Below are 14,320 nucleotides of genomic sequence, written 5' to 3'. Positions count from 1 at the left end.
TTTGAAAACCATTAAAAATTATTGCTGGAATCCAGTAATTAAAATTTGGTAGTTTGTGCTGTGATGCAAAAGTGGGGAAATACTTTGTGCTATGGAACAAATACCCTGTAAAATCTGTAGCCTTAGACTAATTTTGATTTATCACTTTGCATCTGTTGCTAGGAAACAAGATACTGTGAACGTCAGGTGGTTAAGTCAATATGTTGAATGTTCTAAGCCAGTTAATCCACTTGGCACCGATGTACGAATGGTTGGTTTTATGTTTAAAAGCAATGAAACACAAAAAGAAAACAGAACCTTGCAGGTGGATCCATGACTAAGAGGCCCACCTCAGGCATAAACCCCTCACCATGTACTCAGTATCTCCTAAATGACAAACTAATGGCTCTAGAAACCTGCAGTGCCAATTAGGCTGTGCATAGCAATTGCAACCCGTCCAGTCTGTCTGCGATGGATATAAAAGGTCTGTAAGCTCTAAGTCCACATGAAGTGAGTGTCTTCAATGTGTTTACAATAGTGAAGTAATACTAAGGTCACTTCTGAATAATATTTTTGTCTTTTTTTTTTTGTTTGTTTGTATGAACGATCCACTGGTCACTTAGACCCCTGTGTAAAAATAAAAGAATCCTCAAGGCATGAAAACATCAGTAATCTGTAATCTGCAGGACTCTTCCCTGGTCTGGGAAAATATTTGCCACAATTTGCCCCAAGCAAATTCTTCTTGGTCACTCAAGGCTTAAGAAAAAAGATTCAGATTGTAAATTGTAAATTTTTCTCTCTCTCTTTCTCTCTTTTGCCAGCAAACTACCACTCTGGTGGCAAATATAAAAGTGCAGAATATATGGACCACGAGGCCGAGCATACACCACTAACAATGGTACATCTGCCTGCCCATGCTGCTTGGGAGTCTCTGGAACAGGCTTTTTAATATTTATTCTACAATATAAATGTAGGTATAACCTATTATATAAACCATCTTAGAACTTAAATCTCCATGTACAAAAAAGACTAAGAATATCTAATAATAACTAGTGCAGTGCGTCAGTTTTTTTGTTTTGTTTTGAAAGAATAACTAGGTAATATATGAAACTAGTTTCACACTCTCTGGTTGGTAAAAGAGATGCTGGATGAGCTACAGTAAAGGCAGTCTTTTACCAAGTTACCACCTATTACTGTTGAAAGCCTTCAATGGAAAGCAAAGCTCCAGGATCATTCTATTTCTGTTTAGTATCAGACAGATAATATTACCCTCAAAGTTTCTGGGTTCCAAAAGAACAAACTGGCCCAGGATGCTAACTTCTGCTTCAAGTGAATCTGGGCCGTGTGGGGCAACAAGCACTTGTTTGCAGTCTATATTTTCCACCATATGGACTCACTAGCATCCCTTGGTAAAGACAAGGCTAGGGTAGTAGGTAAAGCACAATGTTTTACAATTAAAGGGCGCTTCACTGGTCAGCGCAAGAAATAAGTACAGGAGCCTGTGGCATTTCTTTTGGCTGTCCATCATGGGTGAGTGAAGTTGATCTCTGACCTCTGTAAAAGAAGAGAGAAAAATGACTTACTCAGGGTGTATTACCAAAGATGAGAGGATGACGAATAACACAAGCTTTCCAGTTCCAGTATCATCTTTAATAGCTACTGTTGTTATTATAGCATGTAATTAAGACTGATTTTCTCAGACCGTTTTTCCTTTTTCCCTTCCTATTTTCCCTCCCTCAATTCCTCTCATACAACTCAGCCACAACATATTCCTTGGCCCTGAACAACTAACTACTTCATTTTGTAGCGATGGAAACTGAAGTTTGCAGAATTGTGGCTACTCTCTGTGAAGTGGAGAGCTTTTATCAAGGACTGTGGTTCTAGGACAACCTTACCTCTTGGTCCACTGATATTAAAAGTGACACAGTCTTTTCCTTAACTTATCCTATAATAACTGGTAATCTCCAGGCTTCTTTTTTCTTTTTAATGGTACTGGAAACTGAACCCAGGGACATTCTATCTCCAAGCTATACTGCTCACTCTATCTATCTATCTATCTATCTATCTATCTATCTTCTTTTTAATTTTGTTTTGCAACAGGGCCTTGCTAAGTTGCTGAGTGTCTTGCTATACTGTTGAGCCTGGCTTTAAACCTATTATCCACCTGTTTGAACCTACCAAGTACTAGGATTATAGGTGTGTGCAACTATGCCCAGCTCATTTCTTAAGATATATAATAATGCACCCAATTTAAAACCTAAGGCAAATAAAAACAATAACTACTGAAGAGAGAGAGAGAGAGATTGCAACTCTAAAAGAAAGCGTTACAAATACACGGACAGAGAAAGAGGATAGGGGAAGGAGGCAAGTACTGACTCTAAATTTTGGACTGTAAGAAAATCCAGCCTACTTAGGCCAAGGAAGAACTCCACATAGGAAATTTCCATCATTTGGACTGGAACTACTACAAATGCTGATTTTTCACTCAGCCTTTGTATAGTTAGTAGTAAAAGATACAATTTACTTCATGGTTATGAGAAAACTGTTCAGAATTCCTGGCAATTTCTACAGAGCTTCTCATTCTACAAAGATAAGACTGGGCACCTCCCTGGCGTTTGCCAGCAGCCTGCCAGGCCTAGAAGATGCACAGTCACTGCTCTGTTCCCTTCAGCAGACTGCGCTACCTAACACTGAACAAAAACCTGGTGGAGCAGTAGCAGCAATGCTTCATTGGTTTGACCTTTAAACACAGTATTTTCTTTCAGAGTCCATAGAATAAAGGGGGCTAAGACTCAAATGATACTGGCTTCATAACTATATCCAAGTTTCTCCTTATGTGCATATATGAAAAATAGAGACAGTACAATATTTGAGGTTTTTGGAATCCAGTCATTACTGAATAGTAAAAGATATCTAGAATTTCAGAAAAACAAAACACGTGTTAGAAGTGAACCTCTGGATTAATCTGTTCATTCATGTGCAGCTGCTCTAAGCGCCAATTGCTCACTATGTTCAACTCTTTCTCCTTTAGGATTACCCAACAATATTAAAAGGACCCAAAGCATCTTAGTAAGTATTGGAAAAGGGAAAACAAAAGTGAGAGATAAAAAGAGAAAGATGGAGAGAAAGTTGGGGGAAAGTCCAGCTTAGTCGATAGAGAAAGGGAAGGAGACAGGGCAGGATAGAGGGCACCACGTGCTGCAACTAGCCAATGGTTCTAGTTCCCTGCAGGAGGTCAGGTGAGATCCTCATGAGTGCCCACAGCACGGCCTACATGCACTAGGGGGCATGCTGGAACAAAGAGTACAGAATCCAGAGATCAAAGACCTCAGTTCAAGTCTTAACTCAGGCACGGGAATCCAGCTGTGTGCCTTTTGACAAATTAATATTAAAATGGGCCTAAAAAGATGCACTTAATTTAATGATCATATTCAGTAAGCTTTCTTCCTTGAAGATTCCTAGAAAATAAACAGGTTCTTAATAAATGTTTGTTTCAATTCTCTATTATCTTGGATTTTGTAAAATACAAAACTGTCTTTCTAACAATTAGGTTTTTAAACTAAACATTAAGATTTTTTTTTCATGGCAAGAGTGCAGGTAATATATTTCTATCCCTAATTCCGTGGGCCACCTTATAAATTATAAATCAAGGTGATGCTTAAGTAATAATTAAATGGTGTACAACCAAGCTAAAGTTACATTAAATTTATAGGTAGAAGGCTAGCTGATAGGTCTGCTTTAACAAGTAAGGAATAAAGTTACAACAAATTTCCCAATGTGATCTGTCTCTCCAGATATTAAAAACACTACCATTTGTTAAGTCGATATACAATTTTAGTAACTAATTTTGTCTTTTAAATGGGAAGTTATTAAAAAAAGAATTTTTGCCTTTACTTACATAGTTTTTCCTGTGCCTGCTATATAACTTAGACATTCATACTTCAAGAACTACCTCATTTATTCATTGACCCATTGCTAGGAAAGAAAACCAGTGGTTTGCTTTGAAAATATCCTGGAAGGAGATAAAGCATCAGCAAATAGTTAAAAGGCAATGTGGCAGCTGATCCCAGGGAGCTATGTGCACAGAGTACAGGGGGAGCCTGGAAGAGCAGCCCGAAGCAGCAGGAGGAGGGCAGAGGCGAGAGGACAAATCTGTAGGGCGAGAAGAGCAGCACCCCCTGGCCTGTCTGGAAAGGAGCTAATGTGACTGCACATGATGGTAGGTTGAGTGTGGGGAAGGCAGAGCACAAAGCTCTACTTGAGTTTCTCTTCTCCGGAAGGCTGGCACACAGCAAGGGTGTGATCACAGGCATGGTTAGAGCACACGGGGAGCAGTGAGAGTGTCTGTGTGGTGGCCTCTGCTGAGCCCTGAGTGATGATCCTCCTCTGAATCCCCCACCCACCCACTTTTTGTGGCATTTGGAATTGAACTCAGTGGCATTCTACCTCTGAGCTCTATACCCCCAGTCCTATTTTATTTTTATTTTGAAACAGGGTCTTGCTAGGTTAATGAGAGTCTCAGTACTTGCTGAAGCTGTCCTCAAACCAGTGATCCTCCTGTCTCAGCCTCTCAAATATGGGGATTATAAGCGTGCCCCTTAGAATTATTATACTACCATTTATTTTTACAATTCACAGGGACACCCAGTCATATTTAGGCAAATATTTTCAATTCTCTTTACATGTCATGTGTTTGTCTTCTAATCCAGTCATAAGTGTCTGTGCATTATCTCCCTCAGAGACCTTAGCAAAGTTTAAGAGTGTTTGTCAGCATCTACTCACTATTAGGATCTTATAGTGTATACATGAAAAGGAATTTGGCTTCTTGGGATTTGTAGAGGCTATTTGTGAGAAAGCACTAAGAACATGGCAGTTAAAGATCAAGAAACAAACACACCCAGGTCTCCTCCAGGTTTACTTGGAAGTAAAAAAGGAGGATGAAGCCCTTACATGTAGCTATATGGTTGTGCTAGGCCTCAAGTAGTTTTGCACCAGAATGAAAGTCTAAGAAAGTAACTCATCCATGGAAAGTGATTCATTTTGAATAAAAATAGTTAATACTGAATTTATAATGGCGCCTTTTCTTTTTTGCCTTCTCAAAGGATCTTTTAAGTAGCAGAATGCCCAATTATACACTCAAAACTTAATATACTTTCTGCGGGGCTTCATTGAATTCCAAGGGTTTTCTGAACTATGATATCCAATTCTTACAACTTTGTGATCCTTTGGGGGTTATCATCATGCTCAATGTAAAATGACTGAGATGCAGAGAAATAAAATTACACTGTAGTAAATCACAGAAAGTTGAAGAAAATGCCTGGCCTTCTGCCGATTATGAGTCATGAGAACATAAGCTTCCCCTGAACCACACTGTTCTGACAGCTGGTACCAGCACTGTCCTCAGTAGGAGTGCTCCCCACATGTGAGCTCTGGGACATCACCATCACCCCACATCACATGCCAACACCCCTGTCTTATAAAACAGAAAGCTGGGGGCAGAAAGGTTAGTGACCTGGCTCACACTCTTTCAGTCTGCAGGTGACTGAGCCAGGATTTAAAGCCCTGTCTGTGATCTCACACCTAATGGTTAGATAATGCTGCTCCCCTATTCTCAGGTTTCTCAAAGAAATCAAGATTAGCCACAGCACAGTATATTCAAAATGAAATACTTAGCTTGCTGTATTCCTTTGTATTTCTCCATGCTGTTAACTAACACATAAACTTTTGTAGCACCTTATGGAAGAGAAATGCTCCTGAACCAACTGTGAACCCCAACACATTATGAAAAATGCCACAAATCATGGCACAGGTGGGTCTGATTTCCATATTGCCTTCTCCATCCAGGCTCCACCACTGACCTGTGCACATTTTCCATGGCTGCCACTTCAGCCAGTGCAGCGAGGCTGAAGAATGCAGACACGGCAGGCATCTCTGGAGTACTGCTCCGTGTCTCCTCCACCTCAGTGCTGTGCGAGCACTCCTCATGGCAGTTTGTCTCGGCTGCTTTAGGGAAACTCCTCTGCAGTTGCTCCTTTGGTTTGTCATCTGTAACAAAAAAGAAATCCATCACAGGAGGATCACTCTGCACTCCAGAGAAGGGACGCTAAGGAAGTGTTGTGCCAGGCAATGAAAAGAGCTGGGATTCTTCACTGTTCACTTCTGCTATCCATTGAATATAACAGCTTTTACTGAATCTCACCTTCCACAGCAACAAAGCATTTTTATTATGCTCAATTGCAACTTGCAACTACAGACAGTGCTGTACGCAGAAACTAGCTGAAGAAAAGCTATGTTTTATCCAAAGTCAAAGAACTGGTGAGTCTTGAAGAAGGAAAAATAGGCCCTAACTAAAATAAAACGCAAGGGACTTCTGCCACTGGGCCCTTAAAAACCTAATTGACTAAACATTTCTCATGAGTTTTCATGCAGCTGGAGCAGACCTACTATGGCAACAAGGACAATAGGTATGCTGTGATACTAAACCTTAAGATGGGCTGTCAGATTAATCAATTCCAATGAAATCTCATGATGTTTTATTCTGAAGACTACTGAAAAGGAGACATTTACAAATCTGGCATTTACAAAGAGGTGGATAAAATGCTATGCTAACGTATCTGAGAATATTTTTGATATTATTTAGACATTATAGAGGAGGGGAAATTTTTTCATTAACACATTTTAAATAGAGAAAACAAGGATAAAAGATGTGAATGTACTCTATTAGGACTCAAGAGTAGTATCATGCTTTCCTACATGCAAGAGAATAGTTTCCTAAAATTTTAATTCTTCCTACAATTGGAAATTAATGAGGGTATAACAGTGAAAAAATGAAGGTCACAGAACCGAACCCAGATTGGAAAGGAGAAAGGGACCTATTGCACTAAACACCAGGATGTCAAGATTTATGTTCTTATCTTTTTTCTAACTCAGTTGACTGTATTAAGACACTAAATTCTACCTTTGCTGAGTTTCATCTCTTATATCATGGTCCAGTCAGAGTCTTCAATATGCTTTATGGTTTTAGCTATATATGCAAAATGCCAAAAAAAAGTGCACCAAATTGCTCTAGTTCTATTTTGGCAAACAGTTCATCTCTGTGAATACCTAGATTGACCCAAATCAGGTAAAATGAAATGCTGGAGGTGCCAGAAGTCAACAGCTAAGACTCCTAATGCTCAGCTGGTATAGCACCCTAAGAATCTTTGGGGGCATACTCAGTATTCTCACTGCCCCACGCCTTTACACTGGTCTCTCAGGCAATTCTACTGCCATGGTGGCCACCTGAACAATAAACAGACACAAGTAATGACTGAAAATGGGGCAATTTACTGTTGGGTTAGATGAGACCAGAATAACTCAAGGAATTCAGATGCATTCCCAGGCTCTAGTAGTAGTCAGAGTCAGTTCTACAGAAAGCGCTGGGTGCATTTCAAGGTTCCTTAATCCACTGGTTTGAATACTTGATAATCTGGCTTGTAGTGACATGAATAGTATATCATAGAGTAACACAGATTTACCCAGTATTTTTAAAAGTCTAGGCTCTTCTGGAATTTACTTAATCAAGACTGTTTTTATGCATGCTAGGAAAAAAAAAAGCTGACAGTCCTAAAATTACCTTTCCTTTCTAGGAATTCGGTTATGCTCTTGGAAAAATAGGTATGGTTTTAAAACATTGAATAAAACATGTTTGGAAGTTTGTAAAAAGTTGTAGAATAGACCCATTTTTAAATGAGGAACCGTAGTTGGCTTATAGTATTTGTTAGCCAGTGGTGGTCATAATGGTCACCTGATAGCTCTGGTTATCTCTACCTAAAGCTCCCTTTTCTTACCCAAAGTACCTCCTGCTGGTGATACCCGGCCATCTGCTGTCCTGACAAGGTGTGTGATCTTGGTCTTCCTTGCTTTTCTCTTTTGGCTGCCCACCAAAGGTTCTTGCATTGTTGTTGGCTCTGGAGTGTTGAGAATGGATGGGACATTTTTAACCTTATGAGCAGGCTCTGTGGGGTTTTTGTCTTCTGAAAATATGGCTGGAATAAGGAAAACCATAAAGTTACACACAAAAACACAAGGCACCAACACTGCTATTGGATGGCAACATTTCTAAATGTCTGACTCATCTCTATGGAGAATTTACATTCGGAGTTTTTAAAATATTGACAGCAGAAAAGAAATAAAACACTTCCGTAGCATTTACCACTTACTGAGTTTGCTATGATAAATTATGTGCAAAGAAGATATTCTCTCTTTCTCTTTTAATATTTTCAAGTCTTTTGCTTTTTCAGGTTGGTAGAAAGGAAACTGCATACAAAGCTGAGTAAACTATATCCCGAGAAAGACCCCAAATCCCATTGTGATCAGAGTTCCTATCTCATTATTCTGGACTGAATGGTAAACAAAGGTTTCTTCTGAGGGCACTGAAATAAATACGTGCTTCTTAAATTTATATAGTGATAGTTGGGACATTTACTTTTAAACACCAGGCTGGACTGATCAGAAAATAAATTCTGAATCCTGACCTTTCTTTATGCATATTGATTCTCAGTAAGGACAGAACAAACATCGATGAACTTGGCACATCAATTAAACTCTCCTATTCACTGAATTCTAGGACAAGGTGAATGGGCTTAGTGAGATAATTTAATGAAGTCTCACACATCAGCATGGCTCATGGAGACACTAGTTTTCGGTATTCTAATTGTAAAGCCAGTAAGTCATTTAATAGTATACTCCTTGTATTCTGAGTCACTATATCAAGAGCAAGGAAGACACTTGCCATTAAAGCCTTTTTTCTGGTTTAAATATGATAGAAATGCTTGTGTCTTAAATACTTGTTTCCTTTGAAGTTCATCCTTCCCACCCCCTTTAATTTAAAAGAATACATAGGTATGAGTTTTGTAAACATTTTCAGTATATAAAAGCAGTCAAGTTTTATAACTCAGATTTGTTTTTATTAATCTGGTTACCTAAGAGTTTTCAGGCAGAGAAAAGCAGCACTTTTCTATTTTGTGACTATTGGATCTCTTAGGACAGGCATAGCAATAAAAAAGACATAAATGTAGATCAGAAAATCAAGGTCTGACATGAAAAACTCCAAGCAAACTAAATCTGGCAGATAACTGAAGATGCTTATATCAGAAGGTGGTTCTGATGGTAGATGCTGACAATAAAGCTGTATAGGTATATGAATATGTACATATATATATACATCTATATACATACACACATATATACACACATATTCACATATAGACACACATAACATACAAAAAGAAAAATCTAAAATAAGAGGAATAAAACAGAGCAAGAATAACTCTGGGTGTAAAAACTGCACATGTTGGTATAAATACTTGCAAAGGCCTCATTTGAAACATTTTAATATAGCTCTTTAATGAGTTTAGGTACACTGTTAGGGAACAAAGGCTATAAATTAATACCTTCTTTTGACCTGAAAGTTATGGCACCTTGGCTTTGAAAGCTGCCTGAAAGGAAGAGGTCTATTTATATCCCCAAACAAGTAGAAAATAATTTCACTTACATTAAAAGACAGTATGACAACAGAAATCACACCATGATTTGTGGCTTGGCCTTATCTCAGTATCTCAGCATCACATAACAGATGGCTGTGTGGGGACAGGCTTAAGATAACAATTATTTTTTATAAAAAACTATTTGGCCATGTTCCTATGCTCCCAAACACCATTTCAAGTAAGTAATCAAGAGTCAGAAGGAAAAAAAAAGTCAGAGAAAAGTCTCTTTTTAAATTGTAGGTTAAGGCCGGGCGTGGTGGTACATGCTTGTAATCCCCGCGCTTGGGAGGTGGAGACAGGAGGATCGCGCAGGTTCGAAGCCAGCCGTGCTGGCGTAAGAGACCCTGTTTCCAAAAATAAAATAGGTCTGGGAGTATAGCCCAGAGGTAGAAGGGTTTCCAGGAACCCCACTACCACCAAAAAAAAAAAAAATAATAATAATAATAAATAAATAAATAAAATTAAAATAAATTGTAGGGTTATGCTAAGGTCAAAGAGATCTGCCACAATGATGGATTTATTTGGTAATGTCAGTCTTAAAATAATTATAGTTTGATATTTAGTTTAATATGGGCCAATGACATATATGTAAAAAATTTTAAATGTAAAATTCAATAGAAGAAGCAAATTAACAATGTGGTTAGAAAAACTCCAAAAATGTTCCATGAATTTGTCTTTGCCTTAAAATTCAAAGCCTCAGAAGGGAGGAAGATGGTGACTGAGAGAAGCAGAGCGTATGAGTCCTGTTGACACTCGATCACTACTGTCTAAAAATAGCACTCTACAAAGCCAGAAAATACTCAGTAGAGGAATAAAAATGATAAATACAAGGGACAGAGAAAGAGAAGAGTATAAGACCAACCAGAGGAAAAAAAAACCCCGCCTGCCTTGTGGCAACAGGTTTGTGGCACCACACTGGAGCAGTCTTCCCTCACAGCACCACACTCTAGAGATGAAGAGAAAAACAAGGATTTGAAGTGAGCAGCTGTAGATCCATGGGTTTTAAGTCATTCTGCGCAAAGACCTGCTACAGCTTCCAGAAGCTAACCACACCCTCCAGGGACCCAGAATGGAGCTCAATACAGAATAGAAACCTGCCAGTCTTGCGGTGCACTGTGGTGCCATCACACCAGCAACAGGTGAGCGCACCACGCCCCCCAGAGTTCCAGACCAGCACATACCAAAATCTAAAGTGAAAGTGCATCCTGCAGGAGAACTTCCAGCGCTGTGCCACTAGGGACTCACACAGGCGCAATAAACTCTCTGAATCTGAGATCTTGTGGTTCAACCTAGCGAAGGAGGAGTGGTGGCAGAGATTACCACACCCTCCAGAGACTCAGAGCCGCACTTAATAATGCTATAAGTGAGGTCGTGTTCCCTGCGGGAAAACGCCCAGGCGGGTGTTCCTAGGGATTTGCGCAGCCCCGATAAACACCCCTGGTCTGAGACTTTCTGATACAATCTGGAGAACGCAGAAGAGGGGGCTGCTGTCAGATATAACATAAGCTCAGACAGACTCAGGCATTGATCAGCAGAAAGTATGGGGAGAAAGTCTAGCTCAACACTAGACTCAACTAATAGAACCTCTGGGATCACCACAGACCTCCCAACAGAGACAAATGGGGAGAAGTCAGATCAGACCGGCCCTAGCTGTGGAGAACAGACTCCTACATTGAGTTTGGTCTCAAGAGGTATATATCACCAACAGCAGCCGGAAGAGACTGAGACTCCAAACCAGTGGAAAGTGTGGAGGGTGACCTGCGCTTAATACTAAACCCAGTCCCAATGGCATTGGCCATCTACATAAACTGAGAAAATCTTAGAGAACCAAACTCACAGCAGGAAGGGTGCCGGTGGTACTTGGTATCTGCACAGATAGAGACTACAGAAGACCTATCTGCTGAATAGTCATTAATTTGGAGAGCTGCATTAATTCGTTGTTGAGGTTGTTTTGGTTTTTGTTCTGTGTGTGTGTGTGTGTGTGTGTGTGTGTGTGTGTGTGTATGCCTGGTTGGTTTGTTTCTTTTTTGTTGTTGTTGTTTTTAACCTCTTCCCAAACCCTCTCCCAAACTTCTTCCTTTGTACATATCAATTCTCTTCTGACTATACCTTTCCTATCTTTTTCTGCTTTTTATCACTCCCTTGTCTTGCATCAAATCCACTTCATATCATTAAACCAGCAAAACTACATTGGTTACTAGAATATTACTTCATTCCTACTATTGCTAAACTCTAGTATATACTACTTTACCAAACTCATACTCTCATTCTATTTGACCCTATCTGAGATTTTACCCTATTCTTCCATTTACTCCTACACTTCCCTCCTTCCTCAACCTTCACTGTTGAATACAACACAAATTGCCCTTGGATATACCAGCTGACACCTAGAGACTGAGAGAAATCTATCAAAAGCAACAGAGGCGAACTTCTGAATCATGAAAAGAAGAACAACAAGGGAGCAATGAGCTCCCACAACTCCACAATTACAGAACCTGATAACACAGAATTGCAGAGATCTCCTGAAGGTCAAATCAGGAACGTAACTGCAGAAATAATACAGGAATTCCAAAAAGAATTTAGAGAGTCTGAAAGAAATAAAGGATGCAGCAGGGCATGGTGGGGCACGCTTGTAATCTCAGCATTTTTGGGAGGCTGAGACCAGAGGATCATGGACATCCTCAGCTACTTTGTGAGGCACTCTGTAACAAAGTGAGACCCTCTTTCAAAATAAAAAATAAAAAGCAGGACAGGGTGTGTAGCTTGGAGATCGAACGCCCCTGGGTTTCATCCCCAGACCTGCAAAATGAATGAATGAATGAATGAATGAATGAATGAATAAATAAGGAAAGAAATAAAGGATACAGTTGCTGAAGTAAAGGCATCTATTCAAACTATCAAACTATAAACAATTGCTTAGACCACATGGGGAGTAGCATCTCGCTCCTAGAAGACGATCACTCCCAAAATGAACACATAGTTTATAACAGAAAAAAAAAACCAATTTGACAGCAGAAATTAGACATTGACGAAATATGGGCACATCTTAAAAGAGCTAACCTAAGAATAATTGGTATAGTGGAGGGAAAAGAAGGTGAAACCAAGGGGCTCAACAATCTTTTCAAAGAAGTAACAGCAGAACATTTACCAAACATAGAGCAAGAGATTGACACACAGGTACAGGAAATTTATAGAATCCCCTTTATACAATATCAGAGAAAAGGTTTCCCACGCCACATAATAGGCAAATTGTGCAATGTAGAAGCCAAGGAGAGAATCTTAAAGGCAACAAAAACAAAAGAAAAAGTAACATTCAGAGGGAATCCAATTAGAATTACTCCAGACTTCCCAAACCAAGTCATGAAAGCCAGAAGGGCATGGAGTAACATACTCCAAACTCTGAAAGATAACTTGCAGCCAAAAATCTCCTACCCAATAAAACTACCTCTCAAATTAGATGGGAAAATAAAAATCTTCTATTACAAAGAGAAGCTGAAGGAATTTATGTCTTCAAAACCAGTTCTAGAGAAAATACTCAAAGAGATTAACTACAAAGAAGAAACAAGTTATACATGCCAGAACCAGAGAAACATGAATTTCCATTCAGCAGGCAACTAAGAAAAGAACAAACAGTATTTCAAACAGAAGTAAAATTTCAACAAGTTAGGAATTAAAAATCATCTCTCAATAATCATACCGAATGTAAGTGGCATCATCTCCCCAATAAAAGACATGAAGTGGGAAAATGGATTAAAAACCAGAACTCATCTATATGCTGCTTACAGAAACACACCATACAAGTAAAGATAGCAACAAACTTAAGGTAAAGGGCTGGAGCAAGGTAATCCATGCCAATGAAACTCGAAGACAAGCAGGAGTTGTAACTATGATATATAGTTAGACTTATAGCACAAGCTTATTAGAAGAGACAATGGCTGGGCGTGGTAACACACGCTTGTAATCTCTCCACTTGGGAGGGCGAGGTAAGAGGATCGCACAGGTTTGAAGCCAGTCTCAGCTACATGGTGAGGCTCTCAGCAACTTAGTGAGACCAATTTCCAAATAAAAATGTAAAATAGGTTTGCGAGTATAGCCCAGAGGTAGAAAGCCCTTGGGTTCCAGGCCCAGTATCACACACACACACAAAAAAGAACAAAGATGGTCATTTTTTGCTGGTAAAAGGAACAATCCAGCATGAGGAAATAATGATAAGCAACATTTATGCCCCAAACTTAGATGCAGCTACTTTCATAAAACAAACTTTTTGTGATATTAAGTCACATATAAATCCCAATACAATAATACCGAGAGACTTCAACAAACCTCTCAAACCATTAGATTGATCTTCTAGACAAAAGGTCAGTTAAAATACCTCAAACCTAAAGAACACCATTAATCAAATGAGCCTACTAGACACATCTAGAATATTTCACCCAACTTTAAGAAGACTCAGAGACACCCCATAAACATGTAGAGACTGAACACCACACTCCTAAATGAAGAATGGGTCATAGAAGAAGTAAGGGGTAAAATCAAGAAATTTCTAGAAACAAACGAAAACAGAGATACAGCATACCAAAACCTCTGCGACACATTGAAGGCAGTATTAAGAGGAAAATTTATAACACTGAGTGCTCACATAAGAAAAACAGAAAATCATCAAATAAATAACTTAATGACACACCTCAAAGCCCTTGAAAAGCTGGAACAATCTAACTTCAAAGCCAGGAGAAGACAGGAAATTGTTAAATCAGAGTAGAAATAAATGAAGTAGAGAATAAAAAAAAATACAGAAAATCAACAAAACCAAAAGC

The 14,320-nt window shown here is 39.2% G+C and overlaps 1 protein-coding gene across 3 annotated transcripts in view; it reads right to left on the bottom strand.

The window, feature by feature from the left end:
* Positions 1-1,445: 1,445 nt before the first annotated feature.
* The window catches only part of BBX (BBX high mobility group box domain containing), a gene marked incomplete at both ends in the record, with an annotated part of 105,862 nt that continues 92,987 nt past the window's right edge, over positions 1,446-14,320 (bottom strand). For all 3 annotated transcript variants that reach the window (XM_080695892.1, XM_080695890.1, XM_080695891.1), the window contains 3 exons: positions 1,446-1,533; positions 5,838-6,024; positions 7,809-8,006. In XM_080695892.1, coding sequence (XP_080552018.1) covers positions 1,446-1,533; positions 5,838-6,024; positions 7,809-8,006 — 473 coding nt within the window. The remainder of the gene's footprint in view (positions 1,534-5,837; positions 6,025-7,808; positions 8,007-14,320) is intronic.

The sequence above is a fragment of the Muscardinus avellanarius genome (genome assembly GCF_963383645.1).
Source record: "Muscardinus avellanarius genome assembly, chromosome: 5".
Classification (NCBI taxonomy): Eukaryota; Metazoa; Chordata; class Mammalia; order Rodentia; family Gliridae; genus Muscardinus; species Muscardinus avellanarius.
This window is presented reverse-complemented; position numbering and strand designations above follow the sequence as displayed.